The 17,572-nt window shown below is 39.4% G+C and overlaps 1 protein-coding gene across 5 annotated transcripts in view; it reads right to left on the bottom strand.

The window, feature by feature from the left end:
• Positions 1 to 17,572, bottom strand: part of TRIM44 (tripartite motif containing 44) — a 117,966-nt gene that overhangs the window by 46,819 nt on the left and 53,575 nt on the right. For 3 of the 5 annotated variants that reach the window (XM_027578552.2, XM_027578551.2, XM_027578553.2), the window contains one exon: positions 6,477 to 6,496. In XM_027578552.2, coding sequence (XP_027434353.1) covers positions 6,477 to 6,496 — 20 coding nt within the window. Of the gene's footprint in view, positions 1 to 6,476; positions 6,497 to 15,541; positions 15,749 to 17,572 lie in introns of those variants that run through there. The other 2 variants (XM_027578549.2, XM_027578550.2) reach the window with 1 other exon arrangement.

Below are 17,572 nucleotides of genomic sequence, written 5' to 3'. Positions count from 1 at the left end.
GAACACTTTTCAATGCTTCATAGCATACTTGTCCTTCAAGTAAACAGAGTGTGCTATTTTGATGGGGAAACTGAGGCACGAAGAAAGCAAACAATTCACCCGCAACAAATCACAAGATGTGACTACAGGAAGAGACCCGTAAGATTCACGATTCTGCCCACTTCTTCTAAAGAAAGGACAAAGGGGTAATACAAACCTTTTGGCACCCCAGTATAGCACATGAGACCCACCACAAGGTGGACTCACTCATCTTTCAGTCTCCTCTCCTGCCATAGCCCAGGCATGCAGTGCCTCACCATTCCCCACACAGCACACGCGTTCTTCCTCTGAGCTTTCAGGCATGCTGGTCTCTGCTTGGGTGCTCTTCCTACCGTTTCCAACTGGAAAAGTCCCCCCTCTCCCTATTCTTCAGGGTCCAGCACAAATGCTCTTTTCTGATTCTCTACTCTGCATTAGTTGTACCCTACTCTACATCCGACATACTCATTATAGAGCACTGTTACGATTAAGAGTCCACATAAGTGCTTGAGTCAGACGACGTGAGTTTGAACACCAGTTCTACCACTTTTAGCTGTGCCATCTCATGTATATATAGCCTCTCTGCAACTCTAGGTAATGTATTAACCACCTATTAGGACTGATAAGAGAAATAAATGAGATAATATACACAAACGTTTCGAGGAAAACCACAGCATGCAGAGTGATATTCAGGCCCCTTCTACTGAGCCTTTCATTTTTCTTTTCTTTTCTTTTTTAGCATTACGAAGCCAGAAAAGGCAGGCAGATGCATGTTAGAATACAGGATGCTCCTAGCCAGCATTTCTAGTGTGAGACAGATGGAAGTAAACTAGAGGCACCTTGGCTGAATTTTCCAGCTGTGAATGGATTCTCTGGTTATATTCCAATATGCACCAAAATAAAATAAAGTGACTATCACAGGTAAATTTCTGAAAAGCAATTACTTTAGCAAAGGAGGCTTGCTTTTATTATAGATAGGCAGCATAATGCATAACATAGCTTTATCCTTCGTCTGGATGAGTAGAGGATAAATAACTGACATCAGCAGGGGAAAACAAAGTCAGTCCAGGTTCCGAAACAGGGAAATGTGATCAAGACATTCTGTATGCTGAAGGCCAACTTAGATGTTGGAATCCCACTTCTGTATAATAAACAGCCCTAACATCTCCATTCCATGCCACAATTATCAGAGCCATGTTCTTTGGCTTCTAGCTAGCTCTTCCGAAATGAAGACAATGCAAAAACCAAACCAGGAATTTGCAATCAGGGGACAAAAGAAACCTAAGTGTATCACTGACTTAGTTCCTTTTTATGTTTCCAAACTAAGCTGTCAAGAAGAGAAATGTCATATCTAAGAACACATGGTTATTATTTGGGGGAGGGGGGAGAGTACCTAGTATACAGCCCCAAGAAAATTTTTAAAGAAACAAAATTGAGAATATTTTTTAAAAATCTACTAAATTACAGAATATATAGGCAGATTCCTTCCACTCCATATGTGATATAAGACTACTGCTTCACACAACGTTAGCCCAAAAAAACTGGGTGGGGAGCAGGGGAAAGAAAGGCTAGTGTTTACAGGGAAATAAAAACAGCCTACAAAGAGGCAACGAGGTTGAATGACTAGCCCAAGGTCACACAGTCAGTCTCAGGCAGACCAAGACCAAGAATAGAATAGGAGACTCAAGACCCTCCTTGAGCTCCTACTCCTTCCGAACTCGCTGCCTGTTTGATCACAGACTCAGCATGGGTCAGATTCACACTGATCTCAGCAGGAGCTTTCTGCCTGAATAAGAGCCAGCTCTGAAGATAAAATATTCTACAGAAGTCCCAAATATGGTTGTTACTATTAAAAAGCCATTTCCAAGTTTAAGGAAAAAAAAAAAGCACAGAAAATCTCAATAGCAAATCAAGATTTAATATTGATCTTGCTCCTTTTTCCTCTGAGCACAGGAGTTTCAGGGTCCTTCCCTCTCTGACTTCCTCCCACTACAAAACAGCTTCGAGGCAGCAGATCCTACTGCCACCCCCTCTCCTCGAATATATATTATTTCTCAGCAGGCTCCGGCAGGAGTTGAGGAGCCAATCTGTGAGGGAGTGAACACAAGATCTCCCATAATAGCACAGAGAAGACAGAAAATTGCTGCCGAAAGTGTAAATTGCTTTTTTTTGCTTGAAAAAAAAAAATCACCCTGGGCTTCAAAGACACCCTCTTAAAAGATGACTCCATGGTGGTTAATATCCATGTTCTACAGATTAGAATTTCTGTTCGTCCATGCCCTCCAAGAATTCTTGCCATCTACGTAATTGTAGCATGGATTTGAAGAGTAAACCACCAGGCACAGGGGCAACAGGCAGGGAATTCTGTAGGGTCAAAGGAAGGCTTGGCTGTCTGCTCCCCAGGGAGTCTGAAAGTACCCCTTTTGCTGCTGACCCTGAAAGGGCACTGTGTGAGGGTAAAATGAAGAAATACCCCTTTATAATGACAGAGGCTAAGGAGAGGAGAAGTAGCTTGCAGAAAACAGAGGCCCTAGCAATTCAATGTCAAAGCAAGTAAGACCTCCCAGGTTAGAGGAGTAAGAGCAAAGCGATCCTCTGAGGAGTATGCGTGAATCCTCCTGGCTTTCCTTCAGGGTCACAGAAAGAAATGCGCTGGCACACGAGGGCAGGTAAGGGCAGATAGTCCAAACAGTGGTGGAGAGTTGTGAACCCTGAAGCCAGAGTAGATTCAAATCCTAGCTCTGCTACTTACTGGCTCTGTGATCTAGGGCAAGTTAATCTTTCTGAGCATTAATTTCCTCATTTTACAAGTGGGCTAATAATTACATCATAAGCTTTACATGAGGATTAAATGAGAAGTGATATAAAATACGGTACACAGTAAACCTTCAATAAATGATAGCTATGGTTACTGTTATTAATCAGCAGGACAACTACACAATAAAATTCAGGACCAGGAATAGGCATGACCAACAGCACAATATTGGGACGCGTCACGTCAAATGGCTTGGGGAATCAGAACCAAAAGGAGGAAAGAAGGCAGGGAGGCTGGCAGGAGGGAGGACACAAGCTCTATTACAGACAAATATGTATCCATAGCACAGGGATTTCCCTTTGCTCCTGTGGAATGGCTGGAGCCCGATCTAACTGGACTTGGGTGCGGATGGTGGACAAGCGGCTGAATGGAAAGAACGCCAGCAAGGGAGACACACACAAGTGTCCTAATCCTAGAGGCCTGGACACAGAGTCTCCCAATTCATTCTCTTCCATCCCCTGTGCAGGCACACCCACACTTCCCTTCATTCAATATTTTCATTCAATACTTTCAGCAATACAGAAGCCTCTGGAACAAAACTCTGTTTGGCTTATTGAGATGGTAAAACGTGTATCATAAATGAGAGAATTTCAGATCAAAGGCAATCTGCCCTGAAGTGTTAACTGGAATTAACTGAGCCAAATGGTAGTTCAACACAAACTGAATGGAACCAACAAATATAAATTGAAAGTTTAAAAAGAAAATTTGACTTCGTTTTCTTCTTTCTGTCAAATTAGAACATGCTCTTCATTGTACCAAAGGGTTCATTATACCAAAGAAGGGTTCTGTCATTGTACCAAAAGAGGGTTCTATCAAGTCCTGGTATAACAGAGTCCCTGCTGACATCCATGATAGCCTAGCTCGAAGGAGACAGCTTGATTATCTTGGTTGCTAGTAAAGAAACTCTATGCTTCACGACTATCTTGTCAAAATGACATGAAGGTATCCGCAATTAAACACTAAAACCAGTATCTACACTAAATAGTACCTTTGAAGCAAGCTTATCTCTTCATAAGGTCCCTGTATTCTTCTACTCAACGTGACTCTGACATGTAACCATGAAGACAAATGACCGCATTCATCCTAATCAGGTTCCTCCAAACTACATGACATCTGTTAAGGTGTTTTCATTATACTGGTCTTGTCTGAACGCTCTTTCTGGGGAAGAAGAAAGTCTAGGGCTCTGTTTGGCCTGGATTTTAAGGAGCTAGAGCTAGTCTAGACAATAGGAGAGATGGAAGTGCCAAGGAGAGAATTTAGAGTCTGTCGAAACCAAAGGTCTGTGCAAAATGGTAAACACCTGGTCAATAACTAGAAAAGATGGGCGCCTGGGTGGCTCAGTTGGTTAAGCGACTGCCTTCGGCTCAGGTCATGATCCTGGAGTCCCGGGATCGAGTCCCACATCGGGCTCCCTGCTCAGGAGGGAGTCTGCTTCTCCCTCTGACCCTCTTCCCTCTCGTGCTCTCTATTTCTCATTCTCTCTCTCTCAAATAAATAAATAAAATCTTTAAAAAAAAATAACTAGAAAAGATGTGGATTAGGCTCCCATTATCACTACTGTAGTCTAACTAGCCTCCCACGCTCTGGTGTTAATCTACTTCCAGTTAAGGCAGGGGAGACTTCCAAAATGCAAATCTACTTGGGTTAATTCCTGTTTACAATTCTTTCAAGCTTTCCCAAGCCTTCAAGACAGAGCTCAAACACCTTAGAAGGCCTATAAGGCCCTAAAGGATCTGGATTCTGCTTTCTTTCTTCCACTCTTCTCTTATCTAGAGCTTCTGCACAAGTTGTTCTGTCTACCTAGAACAACCCTACCCCCTACCCCCTGCTCCTCCTTTGCCTGCCTTCTCATCTTTCAGAGCCCTGTTTATTTATGACCTTTTCTGGTAAGCTTTCCCTTACCCTCCAAGACTGACAAAGCAGCCTAAACTTCCCTCTGTCATAGCACTTGTCCCACAGTATAAGGGCCCGGTGATATGCTTATTTCTCCCACAAGGACAGGAACCATGTCTGTCTTAGTTATTACTATATACCCAGTAAGTAACACAGTGCCCGACACATGGTAGGTCATGAGAAAAGAAAGGGAGGAAGTGGAAGGAAGGAGAGAGGGAGGAAAGAAAAACTGCAATTCAGAGGGAGCCTGTTCCTGAGAATGGCTGGAAGGTGAATTTGAAGAAATTCCCTGAGGCTTTGCAGTTCTAAAGCAGGGTGCCTGTGGCTTTAGCCATGGTAGACAAGGAGCTAGATCTAGGCTGAGAACCATAGTTCTCACGGGAGAGAAGCACCAAGAGATGCAGATGTGCGATAATGTTTGGCACCAAGAAACTGGCAGAGGGTGTGGGGACGGAGAAGGAAAAAAGAAGAAACTTTCTTTGTTGGTTTATAAACCAAAGAAGGACTGAATTTTGGTTCCAGTAAGGTAACCCTGGACAATTCATGTACCTTCTTTCAATGAGAAATTTGAACCAGGTAAGTGATTTTCACAAACTGAGTTCTTTGGAACCCTAGGTTTCTGCAGAAGCCCCTCAGGGTCTATTGTATTGAAGAGAGAAGGTTCACCAATGGATCTGGCCCCCAACTTTAGCCAGAGAAAAACTCTTTGTATATTGGGGTTCTACTCAAAGCTCATTTAAAAAAAGGGGGGGGCCACTTCTGCTAAAACTAAAGCTTGAATAGCAGCGCCCTAACTGAACTCTCTGACACTTCCCAGCCTGAACAGTTCTTGATCCTATGTGACACAGGACCCACCTGGACATTTCATTTTACTTTGTACAAATGCCCCTTGACTGTGTGGATGGCAAAGCTGCAGCATTTCCTGGAGCCTGTTTTCACTGAGCAGCATGACAGCAAAAGTAAGGAAACCAAACTCCAGGTTTACTGCAAGGCTGAGGCAATAATGAAATACACTTTCACATTTCATGTGGTGATACAGAAGCAGAAAAGAGCCTCTTCTTTTTCCTTAACCAAGTTAAGACACATAATACCAGGGCGCCTGGGTGGCTCAGTCATTAAGCGTCTGCCTTCAGCTCAGGTCATGATCCCACGGTCCTGGGATCGAGCCCTGCATCGGGCTCCCTGCTCTGCAGGAAGCCTGCTTCTCCCTCTCCCACTCCCCCTACTTGTGTTCCCTCTCTTGCTGTCTGTCAAATAAATAAATAAAATCTTAAAAAAAAAAAAAAGAAACGTAATACCTATGACCTAGGATTCACAGTATCAGTGTCTTGAGTCAGATGCAAAAATGTTATACGTCAGAAACAAAGAATATTGGACCCAAAGCCCATTTAAAAAAGCAATCCAATTCCAATCAAGAAAGAACAATGCAAAAGTTTATCTAGGCAGTCCACCTGATAGCCTAATCACCATTTAAATATAGGGCCTACTCTTCCTAGCAAGGTATTCTGAAGTTACTATCACTACATACTTTAAAGTCTACCTTTATCTGAAGGTTACAGGCAGGAAATGGCACAGATGGGGAAGGAGATGGGAGTCTTACAAAATAAGATTTTCAAAGCCCTGACTTAAGATGTTGATCCCTTTTCTGTGCTGTTCTTTGGCTGTCCCTATTTCATGGGGCATTAAAAGGCCACAAATGTCACTCTACTTCAATTCTGAGAACAGACAAGCAGCAATAATGTGATCTTACCTGGGTCCTTCCTCGTCACCCTGAAAGAAACAGAAAGAAACAGCATTAGAAATCAACACTGGTAGAGACAGATTTAGATTTCTTTCTTTTCCCTCCCCTCTTGCAACCTGAAAGCAAGGCTTGTGCATTTACTTTAACACAGACAAACCAGCAGATGTCCAAGGGCTAAGACAAGGGCTAATATAATCCTATGCTCGAACTGTCCAGCAGAGATCAACTGATAATTTGCCTTTGCAAGCAGGTAAGTGAATGCCCAGACCTAGGAGGCCTAAATAATAGCCTTGCCTTTTTATTTGTGTGGCTGGCAGTATTTAGTTCTGAGCAAACTGAGAGCCCAAAATAGCAGCAGGTCTTAGGCAAAAGCTGACCAGCTCCAAAAGCATCAAGCTGTTTCCTTCAAAGAGTCATTTCTGCCCTGGTCTAGCATTTTTCTCTCCAAATATGAACATAGCAACTCTAATATAGGGCACACTGTGGTAAAAAGGGCACTGAACTGGGACTCAGAAAATTGGGACTCTAGTCCACGCTCTATTATTTATTAGCTATGTGCCCTTGGGCAAGTTAATTAATTAATCTGAACCTTGGTCTTCTCCTTTATAAAAGGGGAGCTCTGGCATTTGATGATCTACAATATCCCTCAGCCCAACACTGGCTTTTCACTTTTTCTCATTCACTGTCTATAAAAACAATGTGTGAGGGGTAGCTGTCCAGGTACTGCGTGCTCTGAACCTAACTTTACCGGTGATCAGAGCAAGAGTCCTTTGACTCTCTTCTTGTGATCACACAAAATTTTTCAAATGATTCTTAAGCCTTCTCCAAGGGACCTCACTCCTTCCTTTGGTGATGGGGTATTTTACATCCTTCTTTTTAGCCTTTCAGGGTTGGTCTCAATAGAGAATGTATCTCCTAGTTGTTGATAACTTCCCAGAGCACTTAATCAATTTGATTGTTCCTACAGGCATAAAGAATGAACTCTGGAGTCAGACACTCTAGGTTCAAATCTTGACTCCATCACTCACTTGCTGTATTACGCTGGTCATGTTATTTTGCCTCATTTAATTTTAATTTCCTACTTTGTAAAATGGGGGTAATAACTGTCCCTGTATCATAGGATGAAAGGAGGATTAAATGAATTAATATGTATAAACATCAAGCACAGTGCCTAAGACATAGGATGCACTTAATAAAGGTTATTATCACTATCAGTAACAATTCAGTATGATAAGCTACTACAGGTGAACACTAAAGGTAAAAGATAATAACTTAACCTAGGAACTCCCATTCAGGAGCAGGGGAAACACAGAGAGAGAAAGAAAATGAGTTATGTTAAGGGCTCTACCAAAAACATAAACAGAATGTTTCAAAGTCAGAAGGAAAGCGATAAACACAGCCTCTTCTGGAGAAAGGGGAAGGGAGGGCTTCACAGAGGGGACATTTATATTGGAACTTAAGGGATAAGCAGGATTTTCCCAGGTTGGCAACAGAAGATGAGTGGGAAGGGCACTGGACAAGCAAGAGCAAACGCACAGCAATGTTTAAAAAAAAAAAAAGTATGTTAAAGGAATTTTGAGTTTGAGGATACTAGAGAATGGGGATGTGTTTATGTGTGTCTCGGACAGGGGTTGTGGCGGAAGTGGCAGTGGTGTGGGGTCGGAGGGTATAGGGATGGTGGGAGCTTTCTTTCCATTTTGACTGGCTGGCATGTCTTATGGGAACTATAATCTAGTAAGAAAAAATTCATATAATTTAACTTTGAGTTACGTAACTATCAGTGACTTAATTAAACCTCAACACAGGTTTTCAATTATTTTTGGATATTCAAACATAATTGTCTAGGAGAATCTTATGAAAAACAGTATCCAAACATTCTCCTGTGATTTAGAGTGAGTCCTCAAAACTGTAAATCTTGGCACAATGGTTAAGAGATGGACTTTCTGACTTAGAGAAACATGGCTTCAAATTTACATTCATCAATTCCAACAGTAAAGCTTTTGGCAATTTGCCTTAACTTTTCCAGGTTCAGTTTCCTGATCTACACATGGAGATTCTAATTCCTACCTTACAGGGTGGCAATACAGATTAAAATAAATGAGAAAATATGTAAAACACTAAAAAATGTCTGATACATTGTAAGTGTTTGACAAATGGTGCTCATTATTGTACTTTCCCTGAATTAATTAATAACGTCTCTAGGGAAGAGTAAAGAAGGACAGAGAAGATGGGACACAAGACTGTGCTTCACATTCATCTATTTCTGCAGCTTATAGATATGTGGCTGTTCAGAAGCAATAATCACTATCACAAAGCATGGGGGAAGACCAGGGTGAGAGTTTCACTGCTGAAGGAATGAATAAACGAATGAAAGAACAAACACACATACATATGGCAATTCTGAATAGGTCAGCACGCACTCAGAAGATTGCTAATCTTCCTTGTAAAAGATGTGCATGCTATTCCCTCCTATTCTGAAAGCCTAAGCTAATTCCTGTCCCTTCTTGAAGATCAAGCCTCACTTGGAAATGTTTTTCTCACTGACAGACCGAGTGGAGTAATCCTACTCTGTCCTTCACAATTGTATGACTCATACTCCTAGGCTGGTACTTAAAGCAGAAAACCAAGTGACAGCACCATACAGTGTCTCCCTTTTTGGATTTCAATTCCTTGAGAAGAGAAACTGTACTGTTTATCTCTTTATTCACTGTACCTTACACAGCACAAGGCACATAATTAATAATTATTCAAAAATGGGGCACCTGGGTGGCTCAGTCTGTTGAGCATCTGCCTTTGGCTCAGGTCATGATCCCAGGGTCCTGGGATCGAGTCCTGTATCAGGCTCCCTGTAAAGCAGGGAGTCGTCTTCTCCCTCTCCCCTCTGCCCCGCCCCCTTGCTCGTGCGTTCTAATAAAAAAAAAAAATCTTTAAAAAAATAATAATTATTCAAAAATGGAAAGGAGGGAAGGCAAGATGTAAGTAGGATTTAAGATTAATTTCTACCCCCCCCATTACAAGTAAATCTTGGTTTCAGAGAATATTAGAACTGAAAGTTTGCTAAATACCAGTTTCTATTTTAAATGACTTGTCAGGTTAAGCAATGTTCCCAAATCCCTCCATCAAATATCCTCAATGCTCTTGGCTGGTAGGCTACATTCTAGTATCTTACCACCTTGTTTCTACTTCCACCAGTGGAAATGTCTGTTCACCAAGAAGCAAATAATTTTGTTCCTAAGGCTGTTTAAATCAGTTGAGCTTATAATTATGACAACACATTTTATTAAATAACAAAAAGTGAATGCAAGAGGGAAACACTGCCTCCATGAAAACTAAGCTGAATGCTTCCAAGGCATTCAATAAAGATGAGTTACTTAAAAACTGCTGTCAACTTTGGGGTGCCTGGGTGGCTCAGTCGTTAAGCGTCTGCCTTCGGCTCAGGTCATGATACTAGGGTCCTGGGATCGAGCCCCACATCGGGCTCCCTGCTCAGAGGGAAGCCTGCTTCTCCCTCTTCCATTCCCCCTGCTTGTGTTCCCACTCTCGCTGTGTCTCTCTGTGTCAAATAAATAAAATATTTTAAAAAAAAATTGCTGTCAATTTTGATGTAGTGAGACATGCAAAATATTAGAAAAAATAAAGTATAAAAGTCTAGGATTCCACATTCAGCTTGCTTCGAATGTTATCCTGAAATTGGACCTTATAAACAGTGCAGTATGGATGTGGTTTATGCCAGAAACATAACATTCCACTCCAAGTGGCAAACCCATATACTCAAAGGTCTGAGTCAAAAATCAAAGAAATATACAGATATGTATTTCAAGTTTAAAATAAATGTTTAGGATATGCACGTATCATTTTTAATGATTTGCTCATTTGAACTTTTCCTAAAATTATCTCACATAGTTCAGTACTCTTCTCTCAAAACTAGACAAAAGATGGAAGTACTCATGACATGCAAATAAAAATAAACACCATTTTTTAGTACTTGACTTTGGCAAAGATGTTTATAAAATTCAGGCAAAAAAATGAGAGACTGTCAAAACTGGTGATGAAAATGTACACTGATGTAACTTTTCTGGGGATAGTTAACAAATATGTACAAGAGCCTAAGAAACGTCCGTACTTTTGACTCAGTAATTATGATTTATAAACAAAGGCATGCACTATAATGTAATAAATGGCAGTAAGGAAGTTGGAAAAAACTTAAAATTACATAAAAGTTAAGTTTGTATCACTGATTCAGGATTCAAACATTATGTTTATGAAGAATTTCTGGTAATATGAGGAAAATTCAAAATATAATGTTAAGAAAAAAACAGCATGAGGGGATGAAGATATTAACTAACCTTACTATGGATATCATTTTGCAGTATACATGTGTATCAAAATCATCACACTGTATACCTTAAACTTACATATATGTCTATTTTATCTCGATAAAGTTGGGGAAAAAAACAAAATACATACACAAAAAAGAAAAAAAAAAGGAAAAAATACCCCAATAATAACCATCAATTTAGTGTGTTTACTTTCTGCTCTGTCTATAAGTTTTTAGTATTCCAAAATGAATAAGAAGGAAATAACTTTATTTAGTTATTTGAAGAGGAGAAACACCACATCTCATTAGATCTGGGGAATGGTACTGAAACTAGTCCTGTACGCTATATTCTATAAAAGGACCCAAAAAGATTTATTAAAAAGAAATGTCATCAGTAAACCTTGTAATCTCTGGACTTCTTCAACCAGAAGCCCTGTGATTCTGCTTAGCCTAGTCAAATTCATCTGTACTAAAGATTTCTTAAAACATATTGTGTTAATGGACTGGTTTTAAAATGATTTTCAGAAATCAAAGGGAAATAGTACTTGAGCCGGTGGACTATTTACAATTTTTGTTTTTAGCAGCTTTACTGAGGTATAATTTATAATACCATAAAATTACCTGTTTTAAGTGTATATTCAATGACTTTAAACTTACAGTTATGCAACTATTATCACAAACTTGCTTAAAAACTACATATATACAGATATAAAATTATGATTATACTTTCCTTAACTTCTTTAGAAGCATATGATTGTTTAATATTTATAACATATGCAGATTTTTTTTAAAGATTTTATTTATTTATTTGAGAGAGAGAGAATGAGAGAGAGAGAGCACAAGAGGGAAGAGGGTCAGAGGGAGAAGCAGACTCCCCGCTGAGCAGGGAGCCCGATGCGGGACTCGGTCCCGGGACTCCAGGATCATGACCTGAGCCGAAGGCAATCGCTTAACCAACTGAGCCACCTAGGCGCCCAACACACGTAGATTTTCTACTTGACAACTATAACAAAAGGGCATAGAGAGTGTTAATTGGCCTATGTAGTTTCAAGGTATCTACATTCTTTTTTGAAGATTTTATTTATTTGAGAGAGAGAGAGCAAGCGAGAGAGAGCACAAATAGGGTGGAGGGCAGAGGGAGAAGCAGACTCCCCGCTGAGCAGGGAGCCCAACATGGCAATTGACCCCAGGACTCCCAGATCTTGACCTGAGCCAAATGCAGACGCTTAACCAACTGAGTCAACCAGGCGCCCCTCAAGGTATCTACATTTTATGTGAAGTGGTACTGTATTTTTTGTAGACAGAAAATTAAAGGATTTCTATGTACATTATATATGTTACATATAATATATATGTTATAATCCACACAGAAATCATTATAAAATAAGAACAAAGTAATAGAGCTAAAAGGCCAAAAAATGTACTAAAGTGGAATTCAAATAATTGCCTCAAAAGTCTAAAAGAAGGCAGGAAAAGACAAGAGGAAGAGAAATCTAGGGACAAGCAGTAAACAAATCATGAAATGGCTGACTTAAATTTAACCATATTAATAATAACAGTAAATGTTAATGGACTGCACACTTCAATTAAAAGGTGGAGATTATCAGAATGGATAAAAGATTATAAGAACCCAGCCATATGCTGCCTAGGAGACATACACTTTAACAACAGACCAAAAACAAATTGATGGGGACATACCATGAGAACAGTAAGCATAAGACTGGATCGGCTCTACTAACATTAGATAAAACAGACATGAAGACAAACAGTATTATCAGAGAAAAAGAGGGACTTTCATAATGATTAAAGGGTCAGTTCATCAGAAAGACAGAACAATTTTAAGTACGTATTTGCTAAAAGAGACTTTCAAGATATCTGAAGTTGATAAAATTAAAGGGAGAGATAATTCCCTAATCATCCTTAGAAATTTAACACCTCTCAGCAGTTGACAGAACTAGACACAAAAATCAGTAAAAACATAGTTATTTGAAAACCTAACTGATATTTAATAGAACACTACACCCCAAACTATAAAATAGGTGCGCATATGCATTCACCAAGATAGACCATATGCTGGGCCATAAAACAAATCTCAATAAATGTTAAAAGCTTGAAACCATTCAAAACATGTTCTGGGGGGCCTGGGTGGCTCAGTCCTTAAGCATCTGCCTTCAGCTCAGGTCCTGGGATGGAGCCCTGCATCGGGCTCCCTGCTCCGCAGGAAGCCTGCTTCTCCCTCTCCCACTCCCCCTGCTTGTGTTTCCTCTCTCGCTGTGTCTCTCTCTGTCAAATAAATAAATAAAATCTTAAAAAAAAAAAAGTTCTCTGATCACAATGGAAAAAATTAGAAATGATTAACAGTATGACATGTAAGAAAATCCCTAGTATTTGGAAACTAAACAAGACATAAATAATCAATGAGTAAAGAGAAAAAAAATCACAAAGTAAATGAATAATATTTCAAACTGAATGATAAGTGAAAATAAAACATTGCCAAAGTTTAGGATTCAACTAGAACAGTGCCTAGAGAGAAAAGTATAGCTTTATCAACCATCTACAAAGCTAGCAAAAAGAACAAGTAAACTCAAAATAAGCAGAAAAAAGGAAATAAGAGCACATATAAACAAAATGGAAAACAAAGAAAAAAATTAGCAAATCAAAAAGTTCTTTGAGACTAACAAAATTAATAAAATGGTAATTAGACTGTCAAGGAAAAAAAGGAGAAAATCACAAATTACCAATATCAGAAATGAAAGATGGGTTATCATTCTAGATGCTACAGACAGTTAAAAAAAACCACAAGAAAACAGTATGAACAACTTCACATTAAAAAGTACAACTTAAATGAAACCAACAAATTCTTTGAACGTTACAACACAAATTTAAATAACACAATTTAAATATAACACACATTAAAATTTAAATAAACATGAGATCAAACAAAATTTGAATAGCTCTATATTAAGGAAATTAAATTGGTTATCAAAAATCTTCACATAAAGGAACTCCAGGACAGAGGATTCTGCTGGTAAATACTACCAACTATTTAAGGAAGAAATAACATGAATTGTACATAAACTTTCAGAAAACAGATGACGAGGGGATAACTTCTCAGCTTGTTTTCTGAAGCCAGCTAACCCTAATACCAATGCCTGACAATGATGTTATAAAAATATAAAACTACAGATGAATATCCCTCATTGAACACAGACCTAAAAATCTTTTTAAAAAATTAATGAATTGAGGGGCACCTGGGTGGCTCAGTCAGTTAAATGCCTACCTTTGGCTCAGGTCATGATCCCAGGGTCCTGGGATGGAGTGTGCTCCCTGCTCAGCAGGGAGTCTGCTTCTCCCTCTCCCCCCCCCCCCGCCCCCCGCCCGCTTGTGTTCTGTGTCTTTGTTTTCTCTCAAATAAATAACATCTTTAAAAAAAATAAATAAAAAACTAACGAATTGAACCCAGATTATACATAATAATGAAGTGGGAGTTTATCTCAAGAATGCAAGGTTGATTTAATATTGTAAAATTAACCAGTATAATCAGCCATTACAATAAAATAATGGAAAAAAAACCCATATAATCATTTCAATAGATATAGAGCAAATATCTTATATATACTACATTCATTCAAATTATTGTTCCCCATAGCTAATTGTGTCATTTCTCTCTGGCTACTTTGCTTTCAAGATTTTTTTCTTTGTCCTTCCTTTTCATTACTTTGATTTTGATGTGTCTAGGTATGGATTTCTTAGAATTTATCTTGCTTGTGTTCGCTCAACTTCTTAAATCTCTAAGTTTATGTCTTTCACCCAAATTTTAGAAGTTTTGAGCCATTATTTCTTCAATTTTTTCAGCACCACAATCCTTTTCCTCCTGTACTGACATGGGTGACATGTATGTTAGATCTTCCTTTATAGTCCCACAGGTCCTTAAGACTCAATTTCAATCAGTTTTCAGTCTTTTTTCTTGGTTGTTCGGATTGGATCTCTATCTTCAAATTCACCAATTCTTTCCTCTCTTATCTCCAATTTGCCACTGAGCCAATCCAGTGAAATCTTTTATGTCAGTTATTGTATTTTCCTGTTCTAAAATTTTCATTTGGTCCTTCTTTATATCTTCTACTTCTTTGCTGAGATTTTTTATTTTTCATTTGTTTCCAGAGTTTGTTATTGCTAAGTCATTTTCAAAATAGTAGCTTTAAAATCCTTCTCTGATAATTCTATACTCTGTGTCATCTTGGTGGTGGCATCTTTTCTCATTAGATAGTCTTTTCTCATTAGAGTTGAGATTTATCAGTTCTTGGTATAATGACTGATTTGGGACTGTATCCTGAACATTTTGAGTATTTAAGAATCTGGTTCCGATTTAAATCTTCTATTCTAGCAAGAAGTCAACATATTTAAATTCAGAACACCTGTCCTATTACATTAATGGAACAGTGTGTGTCAGCTATACTTCAATTTAAAAAAATAAATAAAACAAAATAAAATGAAAATAAAAATTATGATTAAAAAAAAGAAGAAGAAGAAAAAGAAGAAAGAAGCAGAACACATGTCCTGGATCAGGTTCGTGGATTGCGGTTCAAATATCAATATAGTTTAAATGATTCTGCAATGCTATTCTGATCTGCCCCCCTCAGATGACAAAACTCCATGCTATCATCTCCAGAGTGCTGGCTAGGGAGAAGGAGGGGTACCAACTCATTACTATAGGACAAGAGTGGAAGATAAGGTTCTACTCACTGACCCAGTTGGGAGGTATATTGCCCAGTTATTGTAGGGGTGGGAGGGAGGAGTTAGAGCTCCATCTACAGTCTCCAAAGGGGAGGGATACTATTTCCTTCCTGATACTGCAGGGCAGGGGTAGAAGTAAGAGTTTACCTTTAGGCTCCAAGGGAGACAGGCACCACTGACTCCTGAGTGGGGCAGGGGTGATGACAGAAGTCAGACTTTTACCTAAAGGCTCCAGGGGAAAGGAATGATAACTCATTACTGCAGGAGAAGACAACAGATAGGTTTCCACCCCACTGGCTCCACTCCTGCAGTGCCAACTGGGGCTGGGAAGGGGTATAGTTTTAGTCATGGTGTGTTTCCAGAATAGGCAGGATTGATCAAAAGGCTTCTCTATAGCTGAACTGCCCTTTTCCTAGTTCTTCGGCTACAGAGAGTAGGCTTTTCTTGGAGATTTTCTTTCTGTCTGTGCTCATTATAGTTTCCAGTTTGCAAGGCACCTAGGCCAGGATATACAGGAAGCAAGAAAAATCCCAGGGAACTCAATGCCATGTAGTTCCTCAAATCCCAAGATCCCTGGTCAGGACCATCTTTTCTCACTTTTGAGAGTCTTCTGGTAGGTGACTTAAATATCTTGTCCAGGGGCGCCTGGGTGGCTCAGTTGATTAAGCATCTCACTTGGGCTCAGGTAACGATCTCAGGGTCCTAGGATCGAGCCCTGCGTTGGCTTCCAGGTCAGTGGGGAGTCTGCCCCTCCTCCCGCTCATGCTCTTTCTCTCTAATAAATAAAATATTTTATAAATAAATAAAGAAATATATATATATTGTCCAGGAATTTTTGCTGTGATTGGTGGAAGTAATAAAGTGAAATATGTTTACTCCATCTTGTTCAGAATCAGTATCTGCAATCCAATTTTAAAAGCATCAAAAAAATAAGATGCATTGAAGAGTGGAAGGCTGGAAAGATGGCTATGTGTAAATCATGATTCAAGTATATTACAATGTTAATGGTAGAATCTAGGTGGAAGTATATGGGTGTAATCTGTAAAATCTTTTCAACTTTGCTACATGTTCAAAAATTTTCATAATAAAATGTTGGGAGGAAGACTCTTTTGGCCAAGTATGAAATGCAGGTGATTAAAAAAAATCGATAACATGCAAAAGGAAGAAAAGAATTCCTCTGCTGAGTGAAAAAGAGGTACTGGAGATTTGCTCTGATCAGTACGTTACCAGATTAGCTGGAGCGAGAGGCTATTAGATGAGAACAGCTCTTTGTAAAAGCTCTAGCCAGCTGAATGCTACTTTTTGTTTTTAATAGCTTATTTTGTCCACAGCCTGGTCCTCTGGCCTTGTCAGTTTTGCATCCCTAGGAGTAATCCCATCAGAGTTAACAAGCATAGCACAGTTAAGCAGCTGAAGTGCTTAGAGGATGGTTAATACTGGGGAGGGACTAAATTCCTTACTTGAAATGAAAATAAAAGAGAGGGGGCTATCTCTCAAAAATAAATCTTTATTTTTGAAAAAACAACCTAATCAACACAGAGAATAAATGTGGGGTTCCGATTTGGGGGGAATTTGGGACAGAGTGATGCCATTTATCCCTTGAGTTAATTCTGGTTGAATTTTTTGTTTAAGACACAAAGTGACCACCTCCACACTATAAAAGGTCTCAGGAGAGCACCTGGGTGGCTCAGTCAGTTAAGCATCTGCCTTTGGCTCAGGTCATGATCCTGGGGTCCTGGGATTGAGGCCCACATCGGGCTCCCTGCTCAGCAAGGAGTTGGCTTCTCCTTCTGCCCCTCCCCCCACTTGTGCTCTCTTATGCTCTCTTTCTGACAAGGATAAATAAATCAAAAATCTTTAAAAAAAATAAAAGGTCTCAGGAACACAAAGCTGTCTAGAGCACTGATTCTCTTCATTTTTCCCACATATATAAATGGAACACTTGACATACTGCACATAGTAGGGAAAACACATAGGCATTGGGATAGAACAGACTTCAATCTGAATACTGGCTCTGTTTTCTACTAACTAAATGACACTGGCTCAGCATCTC

Source organism: Zalophus californianus, chromosome 11 (genome assembly GCF_009762305.2).
Source record: "Zalophus californianus isolate mZalCal1 chromosome 11, mZalCal1.pri.v2, whole genome shotgun sequence".
Lineage (NCBI taxonomy): Eukaryota > Metazoa > Chordata > Mammalia > Carnivora > Otariidae > Zalophus > Zalophus californianus.
The sequence above is the reverse complement of the archived record's forward strand: the minus strand, read 5'-3'. Positions and strand labels throughout refer to the sequence as shown.